General features: G+C 42.9%; 1 protein-coding gene across 1 annotated transcript in view; it reads right to left on the minus strand.

The window, feature by feature from the left end:
• Positions 1-19,406, minus strand: part of Lama4 (laminin subunit alpha 4) — a 139,250-nt gene extending 119,844 nt beyond the window's left edge. The window contains exon 1 of the mRNA XM_040758219.1: positions 18,785-19,406. Within this exon, the coding sequence (XP_040614153.1) occupies positions 18,785-18,979 (195 nt within the window). The 5' untranslated portion in view covers positions 18,980-19,406. The remainder of the gene's footprint in view (positions 1-18,784) is intronic.
• Positions 19,407-19,792: the final 386 nt, after the last annotated feature.

A 19,792-nucleotide genomic window follows, 5' to 3' on the forward strand; every position in this document is an offset into this window, starting at 1 on the left:
CAAGAAAGGGAGAGAAGTGCATTACCACCCCAAACATTACTTCTTTAATTTGGGGTGCAAATGAAAAACAAAGCGAGAACGCTCTGAACACACGCTAAATATTTACTCATAAAACTTGAGCTACATCCTGAACTGTTCACAAAGTATTTCTATTATTTTCAGGATATGAGTAATATTAAGAACTAGTACAAGCTGGGCAGTGGTGGTGGCGCATGCCTTTAATCCCAGCAGTCGGGAGGCAGAGGCAGCTGGATCTCTGTGAGCTTGAGGCCGGGTTGGTCTAAAGAATGTGAGTTCCAGGACAGCCAGGGCTACACAGAGAAACTCTGTCTCAACAAACCAGACAAAGAAACAAAATTCAAAACAAAACAAAGCCAATTAGTATAGTGCTTCTATTTTTCATTCTATTTCCTTTCATTTGATTTCTGAGTATTTCATTTTGAGTTTTTTTTGGGGGGGGATGACATTTAGTGAAAACAATTTCGAGCTTACACATGTGAGTGTCATAGACTGGAATGGTTGTTTAGAAACGACTGTGGGGGCTAGTTTCAGAACCATTTTATAAGCTGTCGTCTGTAGCTTTGAAACTTTGCTCCCAAATAACCACTGTGATCTGGACAGTTACTCATGGTAGGATGTTCATAAAGCCAAAGGTCAAGTTTGCAAAGCGAAGTAAAAAGAAAGAGACTGAAGGGGATGGCAATGCACAGGGTGCTGCCAATATCACACCTGTACCGCCTTTCCAATGACAATGACATAACGCACAGTCCAGGGGGAAGTGAATGGTGATGGCTGAGTGTGCGCTTTAAAGCAACTCTCTTATCTGTTTTCTGAGGGGAAAATCATGCTGATTTTAAAACAATACTTTACAGATGTTTCCAGACCCCATCCCTGATCCAAGGAAACAAAATACCATTCAGTAACAAGCCCAGATTTAGAGATGGGGCTTGTTCCAATATAAACATCTCTTGGTTGGACCTTCTCCGTGAAAGTGCATAGTCAATTTTTCCATATACAGTGGGAAAGACAAAGCTTTTAGCTTAAAAGGCATTCTCTCTCGCCAGCAGTATGGAGCTCCTGGGATGGGCAGTTCAGGCAAGCCACTTTGTGGTTCACTGTTGGTGCTGGGCTCAATGTTGATGTCTTTCTCAGAACTACATGGGAACATGCATGCACCCTAAACAGAGACTCGGCTCCGTTTAGGCTTCTGGTGTTTGGTGTGGCCATTTATTCACTTGGTGTTTCTGCTTCACGTGCCACTGTTTACTTAAGGCTTTGCTTGGGCTTGGCACAAAGCTGACATTCAACAAATAACTGAGGAATGCACAAACAAGGGAGCTGAGCACCAGCTACGCGGACAGCACTTGCAGAGGCCATTTGGCGAGCCAGAAGATGACCTGTGAACTGTCCCACCCGGTACATGTTCACGAGGGGTGTCTCAGGCATGCCACTCACTACAAAACACTAGTGTGCTCAGAGCTACAAGATTCTTACCACTGAGAGGTACAGAGAAGTCCTGCCACATGGAGGAAGAGGTGGGGATTGATTTTAACAGGGAAGTGAGGAAGTCCAGAATAACTCTAAGGGAAGGCATTTGTACAGATTTTTCTGGAAGGAGAGAATGGAAACCAAAGGACTGGAAATCACAGGATAGAGTACTGCTGTAAGGGAGACAGGCTTCAGGTTAAGATTTTGTCTGCTGTCCATTGCTTAGGATCCACATCTTTCACTTTTGGTACTCTACCTCAATAAAGATACCACATGGATTTGCTCCTTTTACTTGTTGGAATCTTCTGGAAAGGTTAAGTGAATACCAGCGATTAAACTCTTGTGAGCTACTCAGCAATTTTCTGGCTTACAGTATGCTCCCACGGCTTTCTTCATATGTTGTGGACAATGCTGAAGACTCCTCTCATCCCCAGAATAAATGTTGGGTGGATGTGGAAGCTTTGTTGATTCTTTGTGGCCACTAGTATCTCACAAGTCACTGATATGTGGCTCGAGAGGAATTTTGAGAGTGAAAATAAATTTCAAGTAATAACTTATAAATAGGGACAATGTCATCTAGCTTTAAAAGGAGACTATTTTTTATTTCTATCTGCTTTCATTCTATCCAAACTGGGTTGAGGAAGAAATAGAGAAGATACTTGGTTTTGTGGCTGAGTACTACAAGACTGGGTTAGTTCACTGAGAGCTTGTGAAGAAATGAAGACCATAATGTCCTCGGTTCTCAGTCCTCTGCTGTGGGTAATCCAGTCTGCAAGGGGCTCACACATCCAGTCTCCCAGGGGCTCACACAGAGCAGGTAATTGTCTAATATAAAGTTTGGACTATAGTATTTTAATTTTTTCTTATTTACTTGAAATTTATGAACTTCTTTGATTGTTGAACCAAACTCAAGGGAAATCTCGGCTTATTTTTGGGCTTTGAGGAGGAAAAATGTATTTCCCTATGAATATATCTTATGCTAGAAGATTAAAAGAGAAAAATTGTAATCAAACAAAAGCTCAACTATTTTAAATAAACTAACTTGAGGATATAATACCTTATAGTTAGAAACATAACCTAATGCTTAATGTTCCAAAAAAGTGAATGGAAAATCAGACAAAAAGAGCAGAAAAAAATGTTATTTCCAATGAAAATTTAATATACCATATGTCTCAGGAAACAGGCACAGAAAAAAAAAGATGTGTTCTCTCTGCTGAAATAACCATAATTTTGGGGGGGGGATTAGGAAAAGCCTAGTCCTTTCATTAGAACCTGGAGGTTTTAAACAACTTAGAGAGAACATTAACCTTCCTCCATAAAGACCATTTCTCCATCTCTACCATATTTATATCACCGTAACACTGCTGTACTGAGGCACTTCCTCATATCACAGACTAGGACAAAGCAGGCATGGTGGTGTCTGCAGTATTGAAAGTGAACTAGGGCAGGGCGGTGGTGGCACACGCCTTTAATCCCAGCACTCGGGAGGCAGAGGCAGGCAGATCTCTGTGAGTTTGAGGCCGGGCTGGACCGACAGCCTCAAAAACAATAGGGAGAAACCCTGTCTCATAAAAAAAAAAAAGAAAGTGAACCAGGTAGCAGGCAGCAGGCCAGAGCTGTCCTGCCCCTCTAATGTCTTATTATTTTGCTGAGCACACAGGGCTGCCTTAAACTCCTGTAATCCCCTTCATTCTGCCTTCTATTATGTTCAAGACACCTCTAAGCAGATACCTATAAGTCAAATCTGGATTGTACCATAAAGTCCAACAGTTTTGTTGTCAAATTCCCTTTGGAAAAATGGATATTTAATGTCCTTGCTGTTAGAGTATGAAGAAGACACAGTTTGAAAACCAACAGTGCAAAAGCTCTACAGATAAAGGAGGAGATGGTGGAATTGTTATGAGCAGGCTGGGAGGGTCACAGTGGGGTGTGAGCATGAGCTATCACACAACGATTTCCTTCATTAATTTCCTACATCTCCATTATTTTGCAACATAACAGGGGAGTTCCTAAAATCATGTAGAAACCTGACAGAAGGAATACCAGACATGATGTGCTCTGGGAATGTGTAAGTCTCTTTCTTCAGTCGTTTTTGCAACAAAAGGATTATTGTCCACTTTTGAACTACATCTGTCTCTCTTCTTTTTAAGATCAAGGATTTGTCTTTTCTTTTTATGTGACCATGAGAAAGCTTTAGCCATGGAGAGTGAAGTTGAGAGGACTGACAGCTATATGAAGCCATGAGTCAACTGGCTAAAATGAAAGAAAGGGGATGAATGATATTACTATAAATTAAATTCAAAATTAAGATAAACAGAATGAATCAAAGCCAAGAGAACTTCTAATGTGTGTGAGTGTGATCTATGCATGTGTGATGTGTACACATGTGTGCACCTGTGCATGTACGTGCATGGGTAAGAGGACAGCAGATGTCTTACCTTGTCATTCCTTACCTAGTCCCTAAAGTGGGGTCTCTCATGGGACCTGAAACTAATCGCTAGCCAGCAAGCTCCCGTGATCCTCCTGTCTCAGCTCCCACAGTGTTAGAATTACAGTTGTGATACATGCGACTATGTCTTTTTATGGGAGCTCTAGAGATTCACACTTAGCCCCCCTCATGCTTATGTAGCTAGTGCTCTTTCCCATGGGGGCATCTCTCCAGCACCCAAACTTCTAATGTTTTAATAATTAAATGAGTTCTAAACCATAAATTACTACAGACTTATCAAGAAGGTAACATGCCAGGACAGCCTCCAAAGCCACAGAGAAACCCTGTCTCGAAAAACCAAAAAAAAAAAAAAAAAAAAAAAAAAAAGAAGGTAACATGACCCAAAACAGCCATCTCCAGGTACTCCTCTTCCCTTGTCCTTGTTTGTTCCATGTTGTGGGACACAGTAAGAGGCTGGAGGGACAGCTCAGTAGTAGAGCACTTGATTAGCAAGCACAAGGTTCTGGGTGTAATGCCTAGCATCTCAAAACAAACAAGCCCATGATGTAGGAGGAGAGATGGCTGCCTCTAAATCAAGGAACTTGGCTATAGTTCCAATGCTAAAATGTGTCTGGGGGACCTTGAAAAAATGACTCAAATTCTGGCACCAACATCTTCCTCTTCAACGGTATTAGCAGAACAATGGTTCCTCACTGTCTGGACTGCTGTGAAACTTCCTGCTGTTGGGTTACCTGTAGACATTCTCATGTTTCATAAATAGATTAGCAACAACTGGCCTAGCATGTAAGCCGGTTATGATGATTAAAGCTGGAAATATGAAGGAAAATACATTATAAACAATGAAGCTTAGTAAGTATTGACCTGTTCAACAGAGTTAGTTGTCATTGGAAATTCCTTTACTTGGAAGTTGTGAATAACATTTTTCAACATCAATAACTTTTTAAAAATTGTCTCATAGAATAGATACATCCCAACCACAGTTTCCCCTCCATCCACTCCTCCCGGTCCCCTCCTACTTCCCTCCCCTCTCCTTCAGATCCACTCCTCCATTTCCCTTCAGAAAAGAGCAGGCCTCCCAGGGATATCAACTGAACACAGCATAACAAGATACAACAAGACCAGGCACAAACCTCATATCAAGGCTAAGCAAGGCAACCCAGTAGGAAGAAAAGGGTTCAAAGGGCCAGCGAAAGAGTCAGAGACACCTCTACTCCACTGTTAGGAGTCCCACAAAACAATGCCAAAAGCTTTAAAAAAGCTGAACTCCGCAAGAGACACAAAAAGCTTCCCTAATTCATTAGATGATGAGCTATCCCTAGGTGTTCTGAATATACGTCATGAAGCAAAATTTCAAAAGCACTGCAAGGAACCTGATGACATTGAGACATGTAGGGATCGGCTTTTTAAACAAGTGACAAACTAAAGACAAAAATATTGGACATTTTTTAAAATTTTTTGTTGCTCTGAGTGAAATTACATGACTTTTAGAGATTGGCTTTTGTACAACACATGAAGTGCAGTTCACATTTTAAGGTAAAATGCTGACTCTTGTGATAGGATAAAGTTTAGAAAAAGAAAAACTTAACAAACATCCAGGAGTTGCTAGGAAGACCAAAAGATAATGGCTAACACGTCTGCCCATCACCACCCCACCCTCTCTCCAAAATTCCTCTGTTGTTTTCCTCAGCACTCCCAGGTAATGACTGAGACAAAAGTGGAATTTCCTAGGAAGGGCCAAAAATATCATCTGACAAGGAAGAGGAAGCATAAAAATATCTCCCTGGAGGGCATCAATTGTTAAAGACTTCAGCTCATGTGTGGAGGTGCTCAGCATGTCGGAAATTCTGCACAGCCAGCCGCTAGTGCTGGCTGGAGACAGGCGTATGTCCTGCTGGGATCTGCCAGGAAGACGGATTTCAATGACACTTTGGAGATTTGTCATGATTTACAATGTCAACTTCCCAGGCCTCTGTGCTGTGCTACAGTTTGCAAACATGCTGAAATATAGAAGCCCTATTAGAGCAGCAACCATAAAACAACGAAGTTCTGTGAGGAACTCACGTGCAACTCAAGCGAACCAAAGATGTTCTCATGATGACTCAACTTAGAGCCATTGACTTAGTGGGGCTAATGTTAAACACATGGTTAAATCCATCTCTACAAACATCAGCAGTACTGTTGCCTTCTCCCTCATTCTTACTCTCCAAACATGGGACAACCCATCTTGATAAAACCTTGGCAGTGATCCCAGTCTCTGTTTTCTCCTTTTTAGACAATGGCCACCGCACAATGCAGAACCTTTTATTCTTTCCTGGGCAGTCATCAGTGCACAACAAGTCACTCAGATCTTGGGCTGTCTGCTACTCAATTCCCAATCTATCTTTTTTTGTTTGTTTCTTTGTTTTGTTTTTTCCAGATTAAGGTTTAGAGAGCACAAACCTCACTGTATTTCTCTTTCTTCTTTGCTGAAATCCTCAATGACTCCCAGGTGTATAGTCTAACCAACTCCACTCACCTTGTCTTATCATGAGCAAGCCGGATTTTCCCAAACCTTAAAAGTCCAGTTCAAAAGCCACATGGCTCATGGATTGACTTGGTCACTTCCCACCAGAAACATTCTTTCTAAACTCTCTAAGCTTTTATAACATAACAATTTCATTGTTTACAATATTAGTGTGCATGTTTTGCCTCTCTGATTGTGTTTTATATGTAGGATACATAACATTCAGTGGGCATTATAGTAGGTTAAGTGCAAGTATCCAGATTTCTTTCTGTGAACTAAATAAATTACTTCATGTTGAATGAGAGAGTGATGTTGCCAAAACTATTGAAAGCAAATGTCCCTAAGTGCCTAAGGAATACAAGATAACTCAGGACTGAAATACTACTTCTTTCATTTCAAAACATAGAACTGAAGTTAATTGTGCCATTATCTAAAAAGAAAAATCCAATCAATATGAAATAGTATACTTTCATGATGCTATTTTATCAGTAGTCCTCTTTTGCAATTATGAATTATCTCATTAAATATTGCTTAATACTTTTCTTAGCAGATGCTGTGGGTTGAATCATGCTCCTCAAAATTCAGATGTTGACATTTTAATTCACAGTCTGACTGTACTAGAAGACAAGGCCCACAGGGAGATGGTAAAGCTTAAATGAGGTCACACGGTCAGGACCTTCATGTGATATGACTGGTGTATTCCTCTAAAGACACAAGAGGAATGTTTCAGGAAATGCGTCAAGGGTGGCTTTCTACCAGCTAGCTACCAGCCAGAAAGATAGCCCTTACCCTACAACCCGCACAGCTATTTGATCTTGGACTTCAGCCTCTGTAACACTGAAAAATCTACTTGTGGTGTTTAGATCATTCCATCTGGGGTATCTTGTTATGGCAATCTTAACAGATGAAAACAAAAGGTGATCTCTGGTAAAGAGATCCCTGGGTGAAAGGTTCAGGGATTATACTGGCCTGCCCTGTTACCTGGCAGAATGCACTCAGAAAGCACTCTGATCAGCCCAGGGTTCCGTGAGTACAGCCTGCACACAGGTGCAAACGACCCCTTTAAAAGGATAGACCCCCCCCCCTGCGCCGCGCCCACTTACGCTCTTCTCTCTCTCTCTCTCTCCTGCTCCTTCACTCTTCTCTTACCCTTTCTTCTCTCTACCCCCCTCTTGTCTCTCTCCTGTCTGTCTCCCCCCTTTCGCTCTCCCGTCGCTGGAATAAACCATGGCTTGTACACTCCATCACGCGGCCTTTCGTCTTTTTTCTAATTTTTAAACTTTTGCAAAATAACAACACTGGGCATGAAAGGTCTGAGGCTCACCCGGCTCAAAGATGTCCCCCTCTAAGTTACAACGGACGTCACTGATGACTTCTTCCCCAGCCACTGTGCTGGTCCCAGAGGGACAGTCTAGATCTGTGCTAGACGGAACCATGTGTGTTGAGGATAACGTCCTTTGCTCTCCTCTCTCCGGCAACCTGTTTCCTACAGTAGTTGGTGGTCTAGGAGAGGAGCGAGGCTGTTTGTCTTTGCTCTGAATTGAATGTGTTTGTTGTGAACTGCTTTCTTTTTCCACAGTCATTTGCTGGGGAAACTGAGAAAGCAGACAGTTTTAAGGCTTCAGCTCAGTTTCCCTTTGATTGATCTGTCAGTCATTTTCCCCGAGGCAGCTCAAGTTGTTTCCTCATCCTTTTGAAGCAGGCTTGAGCCAGGGGTCTACTCAAGACTCCACAGAAAAAATGAATGCTCAGCCAAGTTGGGGGCATGTGAGTATGTGCATGTTTGAAATTGTCACCAGTTACTCCTCTCATAGCCAAGAGAAGACTTTTCCATCATTACTGATCAAGATAGTTTGTTCCCAACTGTAACTTTACAAAGGTTAAAGACTAGACATCCTACTAACTTAAATGCCCTTTATAGACTGATCGCTCTCATTTCTGGATGGCACTGGGGACCTTTGTTAGCTGAGTTTAAGATTTAGAGACAGCTATTAGAAGACATTATAATGAGAAAATTAAGAGTTTGGAAGTAGAATTCTCGGCTATGACCTTGAGTAAATCACTCAGCTGCTGTGTGATTCCATTTCCTGTCTGTTAGATGGGGCTAATAGGAAAGCTTTCCCTGGCGTTGTCAGGAGAAATAAGGAATAAATCAAGGAGATCCATAAAGTGCTCAGAACAGTGGCAGGACCCAGAGTGCTAATCAAGTGTTTGCAATTAAAGTTAAAAAGATCTTAGAACTCAGAGAGTGAGCTGCCCCACCCCCACCCCCAGGGTGAGACACAGCCGTCCCTTAAGATTGTACTAACATGTTCCCTCAGGGCTGAAGTGGTGTCAAGGAGATCTGGAGAATGGGACTGTCTGATACAGGAGACATCTGGGAACTCAAATGGTGCTTCCTTGCTGTTCTCAAGCCTGTTGGAAAACCTCTGCTGGAAGACAATTTCCATTGTAAGGAATAAGTTCTTATTTTGTTTTCTTTTCTTTTCTTTTTTTTTTTTTTTTGGTTTTTCGAGACAGGGTTTCTCTGTATTGTTTTGGAGGCTGCCCTGGAACACACTCTGTAGACCAGGCTGGCTTCGAACTCACAGAGATCTGCCTGCCTCTGCCTCCCAAGTGCTGGGTTAAAGGCGCCTGACTGGGAATAAGTTCTTATATATCTTGTGACATTAACTTTCCAGTTCAGGATGTAAACTACACTCTTCTTTCCATGGAGACACATCCTGAATCAGGATGACATCCTTGCTATGAAGGAAAACATCACAACTGTACCACTCCTTAAAGAGTCAAAGTGACACTCTATTCCAGCAGACTTCACAAGTAAGTTCCTACTTGACCTGTGAGTGCCACTCAGGGATGATTTGATTTAACATTTCTGGTCTCTTCCTTCTCGTTACATAAAAAAGTTTTCCCTTTATAGAGTCATAGGTCTTCTCTCCCCCAGCCCATACCAAATTCAGACCTGGCTGCATTTTAGACTTCAGTGTTTCCTGTATTTCAATGTACTAAGGAGAATGACCAGTGGGTGAAAAGGCAGTTTCTGGTTCCCAGGCTCTGCATTGCTAATCTGTACTCAGGTGACAAAAATAATGCCCCTTTGCACACACTTGAGGGTCAGTCTTTTAGACCCTGCTTCCCCACCACCAGCAATAACCAGTCTTTTATCAAGGCAAGCTTCCTTACCTAATTTTGACTTCCAGAAAGTTCCTAGTACATATCTGTTCCCAAATGTGTCCCGCTGAATCTAAAGCCAGCTTTCAATTTTCCTTCCAGCAGCTTTAGCACCCAGCAGGCAACTCCTCAGTGGATAGTACAGTGTGGGAATTTTGTCTGATGTTTATAATGCATTGAGGTGTTGCTGGTTTGCTCTGCCATCTCCACCGAGAGAAAACACGTTCTCCTCTCTGGACCCTCTGCAAGCTGATACTTGACTGAAGGCACTTAGGTATGGGTGTGTGTTTTACTTCTGTAGTTCATTTCGTTTTAAAAAGTCTCAGTAGAGCCTCTAGGAACCCTGGCATAGGATTTGTTGATCACGGGAGGACATACCTTGTATGCATGGGGGTGTCTGTACCTCACACTGTCTGAAACACTTCCTTGGTGTGTCACTGTAGAAGGTTCATGTCTGTGCTTGGCCTGTGTCCTGACTTGTAGTTCCCCCTCAGCCTCACTTACAGAAGGTTATGGGAAGGTGGAAAAAGTAGTCCATTAAAGTGTTTCTCGTTCCTTCTTCCAAGTCAAGGCCCTATGTTTCCTATTCTCTCTGGACACTTACGAACTTGGGGTTTTAAGGGAGGACAGTTATAGGTGTGCTCCTTCTGCTTTGTACATTTTAATCTGTTAGGACTCACTTTTAGAAGGCACATTATCAGCAACAATCTCTTCATCTTCTTCCTTCTCCTTTTTCTTTCTCTTCCTTCCTTTCTTCCTTCCTTTCTTTTGTTCTTTCTTTTTTTAGACAAAGAGACTGTGATCACTGGAGGTAAAGGGACTTGCCCACATTCCTTAATCTACCAAGAGCGATCTGCTTATTAGTGATGGCATGAAGCACCATCAAAGTTAGTCTAGGCTCATAGTTCACCTTTACTTGGTGCCTTGGCACTCTTCTACTGGCATTTTAAGGATAACGACTAAAACGAGCAATAGTGCAGTGAAGTAAATGACTTCCTACACAGAGACATCAAGGTGTGTCTGTGAGGCAATCTGATGCTTAAGGCGACCAAGTCCACTGGAGCAACGAGGCACAGTCAGAAGACACAGTTCCTTGAGCTGTCACTCATGATCCCTGCTTCCCTCTGCCCAACTTAATTCCTGGGCTACGAAGCCAGAGGACTGGGTCTCTAAACTGCCTTTCCAGATGGAACATCAGATCATTTCTTAGACTTATGGTTCAGGGCACAGCAGAGTTTGTATCCAAGGATAACGTCTGTCTGACTGTCAAACACCTTTCACCCTTAAGTAAGTCTCTGTGCTGTAATAAAGATCTTCAGGGCTTCTCTCTATGAGTGATAATTTGGGAGTCTGTTAGCATTGATCGCGACAGACAATGCTATCCAGGGAAGACAACAGGATAAAACAACTATTTATGCATTATAATGAAACATTCATGTCCAAGCGATCAGACTCCATTCAGTCCTGACTATCAGGAATTTAGCATCTCACCTGTGGGACTGACGGAAAACAGACTGCTGCCAAGATTTGTGTCAGATCAGCAGGAAGAGAGGAGTACTTAAGGGGTGTTGGTGGCTGGTCAAACTATGTCACCCTGCTCAAGGGCCATCACACACATCACCAAACTTAAGAAGAATTGTAGAGCTACTAGCTACTGAATAGGCTTGCCACATTTTAAGACTAAGATTTGTGGGAGGAGGCCAGAGAGATGGTTCAGGAGGTTAAAAGAACCAGAGGGCCCAGGTTTGATTCCCAGCACCAACATGGCAGCTCACAACTGCTTGTAATTCCAGTATAGGGGATCCAATGCCCTCTTCTGCACCAGAGGATTCTGCGTGCATGTGGGGCACACACACTCTCAACACACCTCAAATTAAATAAACAAATACATAAATAAATAGCTCTCACACACCGTCACATTAAACAAAAAATACATAAGTAAATAGCTAAAAAACCAAAAGGCTGAGATATGAGATTTATGCTGTGGTATCACATTTTCAGAAAAAAGTTTTTATTTTGATATTTTTCATTTGCAGCTTCTACAGTCAGTGTATATCCATCCAGGTAACTCAGAGTCTGAGAATCACTCATTATCTCTCTTGCTTCTGGCTACTATGCTATGCAGTCCTTTGGACTGACATGGCTTTTTTTTAAAGAAGTTTTTAGTTCTGTTTCTACATTGCAGTGTACTTGGTGCAGACAGCAATATGGAGGGTAGCTGTTGTGTCCTCAAGGCAAGCTCTACTGAATGCATTTTGGGTCCCCAGAGTCTCCAATTTTCTTTAAGGTAATGATATTACTGCATAACTTCAAAATAAATGTAATCACACAAGGTCTGCACCATGTTCAGGAGGTCTTTTTGCTGAAGGGTACAGCATAGATTTCCATTCTTTTTTGCATGAAATTTGTGCTAATGTATGTTCTAGAGTTGCCCCCCCTTTGTTCTCAGGGAGCCATCAGAGTAGCTACATCATTCCATTTACATACATAAACATAAGATCTCTAACTTTCACAAGCTTTAAGACAGCCCTGGAAGTAAGCAGAGGGCCACCTTGCATACTGTCATTATTTTTAAAGCATATCACTACCTTTTCTATTGGTTTTTCAAAGAAGCCTCTTATGTGCTTTTCTTTATGCAGAGTATTTGGGTTTGAATATGGAAAACTTCCCACTACATTCAGCCTCGGAATGTTGTTCCCCCCCAAGTTTCTCATGACAAAAAGGCAGAGTCAGAGGCAGGCTGCTGGCAGCTGAATTTCATTAGGACTTTGATGGGAAACTCAAGTTGGAATTACAAACATCTGTGGTTAAACTTCCCTTTAGTAAGCCGTTTCCCAGAACTTAGCTTTACCACACCAGCAGCAAAGGATAAAAACAGTTGAAAGGAGAAGGTTGCTCTTGTGAAACCCAGGAGGCCTTTAAGCATCTGGCTATGGTTCACTATCTCTTAACAGACTCACAGACCTCCGCATTTTAGAAAATTAATAATTATTTAGAAATATTAATTTTGGGAGTTGAAGCATGTACCAAAAATCTGATTTCAGTGGTTTCTAACTCAAATGTCTCAAGATTATATCTGGCCACCCTCGTATTTATATGATTGTTATAAGCAAGCAAACCCCCTCAAGACTTTTTTCTGGCACTATGCATTTCTGCATTTCACAAAATTACAAGCCAGATTTGGATATCTGTGAATTTGTCATTTCAGAGCTTTTTTCCCCCCACTACTTAATTTGTTTTTCAATTTCATCCTTTTTTGCTTTGCTTTGCTGTTAGTTGGCTTTTCTAGAGCTTTAGAGAAACCCATCATTTTCCTCAACTGTTCAGACAGCATATTGTCAGCATAAAACTATTAAAGAGAATGATTAGAAGAGACACACTACAATCCCTCTACTCTTGGGTTGCACAACTAGCAAGTTTGCAGACCAAAGTTGAAAGTAATCAAACTTACAAAATTATTAACGATTTAGATGACAAAATATGTTTAGTGAGCATTAATCTCATGCTTTACCTGTGTTTAGATGAAATCACATGGGAAGGAAGGAGCAGGAAGAGGGCAGGGTGAGAAACTGGGGCTAACTGTCTTGTGTGGCCTGCAGACACACCCATCTATGTGTCATTTCACAACCTTGCCAGGCAAAATATGTTCCCACTAATTTTATAGCAAAAAAAGACAATCCTTCTAAGATGAACTAATTTGCTCAAAGTCATGCTGCGGAAAGTCTGGGCACTGATTCACACATCTGTCTGGCCACAGGCCCACATTTTGCCTCTGATGCAAGGTGAAATTCAAACATGGTAGATGCAGCAAGGAAATTGCCCCTGGCCTTCACATACACTTGCCTAGAAGAAATTTAAAAATCAAGTCATCAATTTCAGCTAAGCATTCAGATTCTGTCTTCCCTTAAAGGAACAGGCAAGCAAACTCCCAGAAGAGCTTGCAGGGCTCACCACCCACGGTTGTTCTCCCTCCTTAGCTGGCCCCACTTAGGCGTTTTTGCAAGGCTTCTGTAACAGTCTGAATATTAGAAATGCCTTTGAGCCATGTGATCCTACATTGCATTGGCTATGAACTCAAAAGAATTGAAAACAGGGACTCAGAGCCAGGTACTTGTACATCATTGTTCACAGCAGTATTGTTCACATCCCCAAAAGGAGAAACCACACTTATTTCAGTGAATGGATGAACAAACAAATGTTCTGTACCCATCCGTCCACATGGAAACTACGTGCATAAATACGTGGATGTGAATGGGAGCTTTAGCAAGTAAAGTCTGACACACCTTCAGTGTGAGTGAACTTTGAAGACTCCCGCAAGTTGTCTGCTGACTGCCACACAAGGGTCAAGGCAAATGATGCCACCCCAGCCCCCCAATAAAGGAAAAAGAAATATAATCAAAAACAAATAGCAGGCAGTGCAGGGAGGGAGTGCTACCCAAGTCTCCTAACAGTTTATGCAGCTTACACAACTGTTCCAGTAGCAACAAATGGAGCTTTGAATGACATTTTACACTTCTTCCTTAAAACAAAAACCTCTCAAAATCAATAGGATCCCCACGGATGGTTCCATACTTTTCTAGATACTCCTGCACAGTCAAATGGCTTTTATGAACTCCATTCCAGCTGAGTCACTTCACATCTAGGGGCTTGGGCATCTGGTTCTGTACCTGTTTCCACATCTGTGAAATGAGATGACATCTGTATAGTCCGACCCATTTATGGAGGTGACCGGAGATATCTTGGGGAGTGTTAGCTACAACTGCTCTGATATTCCAGTCTTTCTAAAGTAAGCTATATGACATATTCTTTGCTGTTTGGCAAGTAGAATATTGTGTCCTCCTGGTCTACCTCGTTTTCTCCATGGTACTTAGCTCATAGTCATCCTTACATCAATTCATTGTGATGGGCGTATTTATTTTCTCCCAGATTGCTTACCACTTGAAGGTAATGGTAAAACTTTTTTTCTTAAATTGCTCTTGGTACTCTTTTTCTTCTGTACATGGTAACTCTCTAGATCTGCTTGCTGTGTGAAAGAAGCAGAGGTTCCAAAGACCTAATCTAGCACTGTGACAGCAGTCCAGGATGGCTGCCTAGGCTAGTGGCTGGAAGATTTATTGTCTTCTTAATCTTTTTCAAAGCAAGGGGTTGAGATAAGGAAAAGGAAAGCAGATTGGGAAAGAGATACAATGACTTTCTGTAAACATTCCGCAACCCTTCAATGGCAAGGAGCCTAACAGTGTGTCAGGGCATGGGACTACATGTCAACACAGAAAAGTATAGAGGGAAAGTCCCTCAGAATTGGTCTCCTACAAGGCTTCTTAAAGCAAGTCAGTCTGTCCAGAGCAAGGAGTCCATGGGCCCATGAAGCAATGGTATTTTTGGAGGGAAGTTAGCATGACAAAGAGGTAACAGTGGAATGCATTCGGGTTAGGCCATGAAGTCCTATTTTCTCCTCTCAGGGAATTTTCCTCACCTTTATCAGTGATTTCTCTTATTTTTCTCACTTAGGTATCAAAACCAGTTACAATGATGCAACTGGCCTCCACCCACTCCCACTTGGCCCTTCCAGCATTCCTTCTTTGCCCAGTATTTCTCAATGCCTGTGCATGGCCTCCATCTAGTTTCTACCTCTAGCCCAGTGTTCTTGACCTTGGTTGACTCCTGGCCTATGTCTCAATAGACAAGAATCTCACTATTCCCAAGGGTTTTCTGATGCTTGTTCCCTGGGGTCATTTTCTCTCCACTCCTGCTTTCTTTCTGGTTCTCTCTGCACTTCCGGGTTAGTCAAAAAGATTCTGATCACTTAGCTTCACAGCAAAATCCACACATGTAGATTTCCCTGCCTTTGCTTCATCATTTCTATAAATTGCAACCACCCTACAGGCAAGAATAGAAGGAAACAGTTTTTCTCTCCCAAGCTTTGTGCAAACTAACTCCATAATCCCCCCTACACACACACACAACACACATACACAACTTTTAGACTTTCACTTGCTACTTTGTACTTGACAAAGTGAATGGGTTCTGTCCTCCTTCTAAAATGTTCCTTTTGAAACTACCAGTCTCCCTCTTGCCTCTACTCACCTACTGAAAAGCGACTGCTGTCACCATACACTCAGCAGTGATGGGCTGCTTGTCTAGAGGCAGGAAAGAGGAAAATCACTGAGTGGAGTGTGGGGGTCCCTTTGGGTGCCTCTCTTCCACACTCTTTCCATCCTATGGGGAAGCGTTTCTCAAGGAAAGGTAGGACCTGCCTTTTTGGCCTGCCAGCCATTGTTGTCCCTTCAGTCTGCTAAGTTTTCGAACTTATTTGCTGCCAGCTCACGCAGAGTACCACCGAGGGTCATAGACACTGCTTTAGGACAAGCATCCAGCCGTGGAGGAACTCAGAGAGAGCATTAGGGGGACTTCTGCCAAGCTCCTCCCACTGACCCGTGCTTGCCTTACTTTTTTTCTTCCTTCTTTTGGAGAGTTGGTTGAAGAACAACCATTCATATCAATCCAATTCAAATAAACTGGAAATATTTTTAGAGGACCCTCCCACCCACATTTTGAACCCCTCCTATGAATAATGTGACCATATTCTGTTTTATGTAAATACAGTTTCCTTACCCAACCCAGTAAAGCGGTCGTGCTGTGTTATTAAGTCTCTGGGATGTATTTGGTTTAAGATCTGCTTACTGGCTATAAAGAGCATGGGAAAGCTGCTGGTAGGGCACTGAGATCATCTTGAGACCACAGGCGAACTGGAACCTTTATATGAAATTACCCTTTGGAAACGTAATTGGCTACACTGTCTACTGTGATCTTTTCTGGGTTGACTAATATTGCCTTTCTCTCCCTTAAATTCCTCAACTAGTATTTTGACCCTAGTAGACCCTGACAATACTGCACATTTAACTGACTATGGGCCATTCTTTCTGATTGGAATAATATAGCCAAACATAGATACAATATTAACAAACATTAAGTAAGTTAGTAACAAAAAAAGTCTCTAAGAAATAGCATCAAATAAGGGATTATAAAAACAACAACCCCAATCCATCTATGATAATAACTCAGAATGTGTAAATCAACTACATCTACTACCTTCACTATGGTAACCACAGAAAGTATAAAATAGGTATCAATGATTTCTCTAAGCCTCAAGTTTCTCTTTCTTCGATCTGGGCAAACTATTACTTAAGTAGAGTCAGGAAGCTTGCAGTTTAAACATGGTCAGAAAACCTGCCACCTTAAATGTTTTGCTGTCATTGCACTGGATATGTGTACATATAAGAAATTGCTACAACCTCAACATCAACTTTAAGGTCCCCTAACATTCAAATAATTATTATGAGATGTAAATACAGAAAAAATAGTTATGTATGATATGATCAAATCTTTAGATTTAACATACCCAAATACAGAATGCCTAAACGATTTGAATTAAGATGAGTAATGAAGAAAAATGGGCATAAATGTATCCTGTACAATTGGGACGCAATAAAGATTTGGTTATTGTTTATCTGCAATTCAAGTTAAATTGAGAGTCTTATACTATATATCAATTCTGCCCTTGTATCGAGTGTTTCATTCAGGGACTTTCCATGCTGGAAGAAACAGGTGTGGAGATAATGCTGCCTGGGGTTAGTTCCAAGGGTGCAGAGAAACAGTGCCTTCCTTTTCATTGATGGAGTTTGGCTAGTCTGGCCTGTCTTCAGTGTCTGGGTGTGATCAGAAGCCAGGCCCCTTCATTCCCATGGAGCTTTTATTTTGAACCTAAACTAGAGACTGGTCCTACCTACCCACCCCCCTTTTGAGGGAGCATGAGAAAAGGTTTCACTTAAGAAGGACCGTCATGCATTTTATTTTTGATCAACAATTGGTAACTATAGTTATATTACCAATGAATAGAAGCAGGAGCAACAGTTCACTAATTTTAGCACTGTTATCAACCTGCATTACAGGTTGATATAGATTTTAGTTGTATGATTGCTGTAGCCATGGGTACAGTTGATATGTGTGTGGAGGGGGTGTATGTGTGTATTTGTGTGTATGTGTGTGTGTGTGTGAGTGTATGTGTGTATGTGTGAGTGTGTGTGTGGTGTATGTGTGTATTTGTGTGTGTATGTGTGTATGTGTGAGTGTGTGTGTGGTGTATGTGTGTATTTGTGTGTGTGTGTGTATGTGTGAGTGTGTGTGTGGTGTATGTGGTGTATGTGTGTATTTGTGTGTGAGTGTATCTGTGTGTGTGTATGTGTGAGTGTGTGTGTGGTGTATGTGTGTATTTGTGTGTGTGTGTATGTGTGAGTGTGTGTGTGTGTGTGTGTGTGTGTGTTTGTGCATGCTGTTAGGTCAATTGCTCTTTCCTTTCCCATGAACTTAGGTGACTGCATTTCCCTCCTTCTTAGCATCTCCCACGGCTGGAACATGCTGCTGTCTCTCTAGGCTCAGGGACTCTTAAATCACTTACTCCAGACTCATCCTCTTCCAAATGTCTACACTGTCTATTTCTCAACTTAAAAGTCTATTAATGTATAACAAACAGTGCCTCTTTCAATATAAGCATTTGATCAGTAGTATGACCAGATCAGTTTTCTTTGGGAACGGAGTTTGACTTAATCTTGCTTCTGGATTAGAATGGTTCATTTCTGTTTGAGGTATCTGTCCTAAACTTTTCTAACAGGTTCCTTCACTGGCAATGACCCCACTCCTATCCCCAGCCCTCCATCTCCAGCTCCCCTGCCCCAGCCTTGAAGAAGACCTTTTGTTTAGTTGGAGACAGAAGGTTAGGTCTTTTAGTAATAGTGTTCCCATTGTTCAAACAACAGGGAGGAGAAGGAGACAGCGACAGACACACACATTAAGTGACAAGACTTGGCTATTGGGACACACCAAAAGACCACCACCTGCATACTGCTGCGGTCTACTGCGAGTCTAAGAGACCCAAGTGGACCATGAAGGATATTAGCACTTCCATCAGCTGGAAGAGACAGGTTTCACGCCTCAACTTTCAACTCACATCCAAATCCAATTTACAAAACAAAACTCTTTATTTCAGCTAAGGGACCGACCTAGTCCAGGTGAAATTCTAGGTTGTCAAAAAGAGAGGGAGAGAGAAAGAAGACTGTGGCCCAGCCGGCAAGCACAGGAGCCGAGCAGGGTGGCGAGAACAGGGGAGGACACCTTACCTCAGCAGCAGACGGGAGACGTCCCAGTGTCACGCGGGGGTCGCTGGTCTCGGGTGGGTCTTGCCTGCCGACCACTGAGCTTCCCTCGATGTCAAAAGGAAAAGCATTGTCGTCCCCGGACGCCGCGCTGGAGCAGGCAGCACCCCAGAGGAGCCACAGGGGCAGGGCTGAGCACCAGGCTGTGCTCCAAGCCATCTCTCTGCTGATATTCAACAGGCCCTTCCTGGAGCGAAGGATCTGGGGGTCTTGGTGGGCACCCCCGAGAGGTGCAGCGATGCCTGGTGTTTTATCTTCTTTGGGCGGACAGTATTTAGACCCAGGAACCCGAGCTGCAACTTTGTTGTTGTTTTTTACAAATAGGGAGTGAGAGTCAGCGTGGTCCCTGTCTTGCTCTCCTTTCGCTCCCACCCACCCTCTCTCACTTTGTCTCTCGTCTCCCGCTGCTCCCGAGGCTTGGGCTCTGGGACCTACAGACTGATGGAGCGGAGCGCTCCGCGAGCATCAAAAGGCAGCAGAGCGGGACTGGCATGAGCTGTGCGAGCGCGCCTGGCCAACTCCTTTCCCTGGCGGCTGGGACGCAGGACGGCGCGGCTCTGGCTTCCTTCCCACACTCATTCTCACCACTCCCTTTCCACCTTCCCCTTCCAGGCCCTCCCACTCCAAGTTAGCTTTCAGACCCTGAGGTCAGGCCTTTCCTTGTCGCCCGCTTCCCCTCCCCCTCGCCGTTTGGAGCCCCTCCAAGGACTTCAGATGAATATTCAGCGTTCCTGATTCCTTCCCCTTATTTACGTAGCCAAGGCGCCGGATGTCTGATCTATATTTATATAGATTTGCATGTGGCCCCCACTAGTGTACAGGAAAGTGGGCGGAAAAGGGATTCCAGGGGCGGGAGGGAGCCTGAGGTAGATGACCTCAGGAACCAGCGGCATTTCTTCTCTTCTTTTCTAGAGATAGCCTGTGGCTGTCTTCTATAGAGGTTCGCTGGCCACTCCTCTTCCTCTGCCCGTC

The sequence above is a fragment of the Mesocricetus auratus genome, unplaced genomic scaffold (assembly GCF_017639785.1).
Source record: "Mesocricetus auratus isolate SY011 unplaced genomic scaffold, BCM_Maur_2.0 Super-Scaffold_100018, whole genome shotgun sequence".
NCBI lineage: Eukaryota > Metazoa > Chordata > Mammalia > Rodentia > Cricetidae > Mesocricetus > Mesocricetus auratus.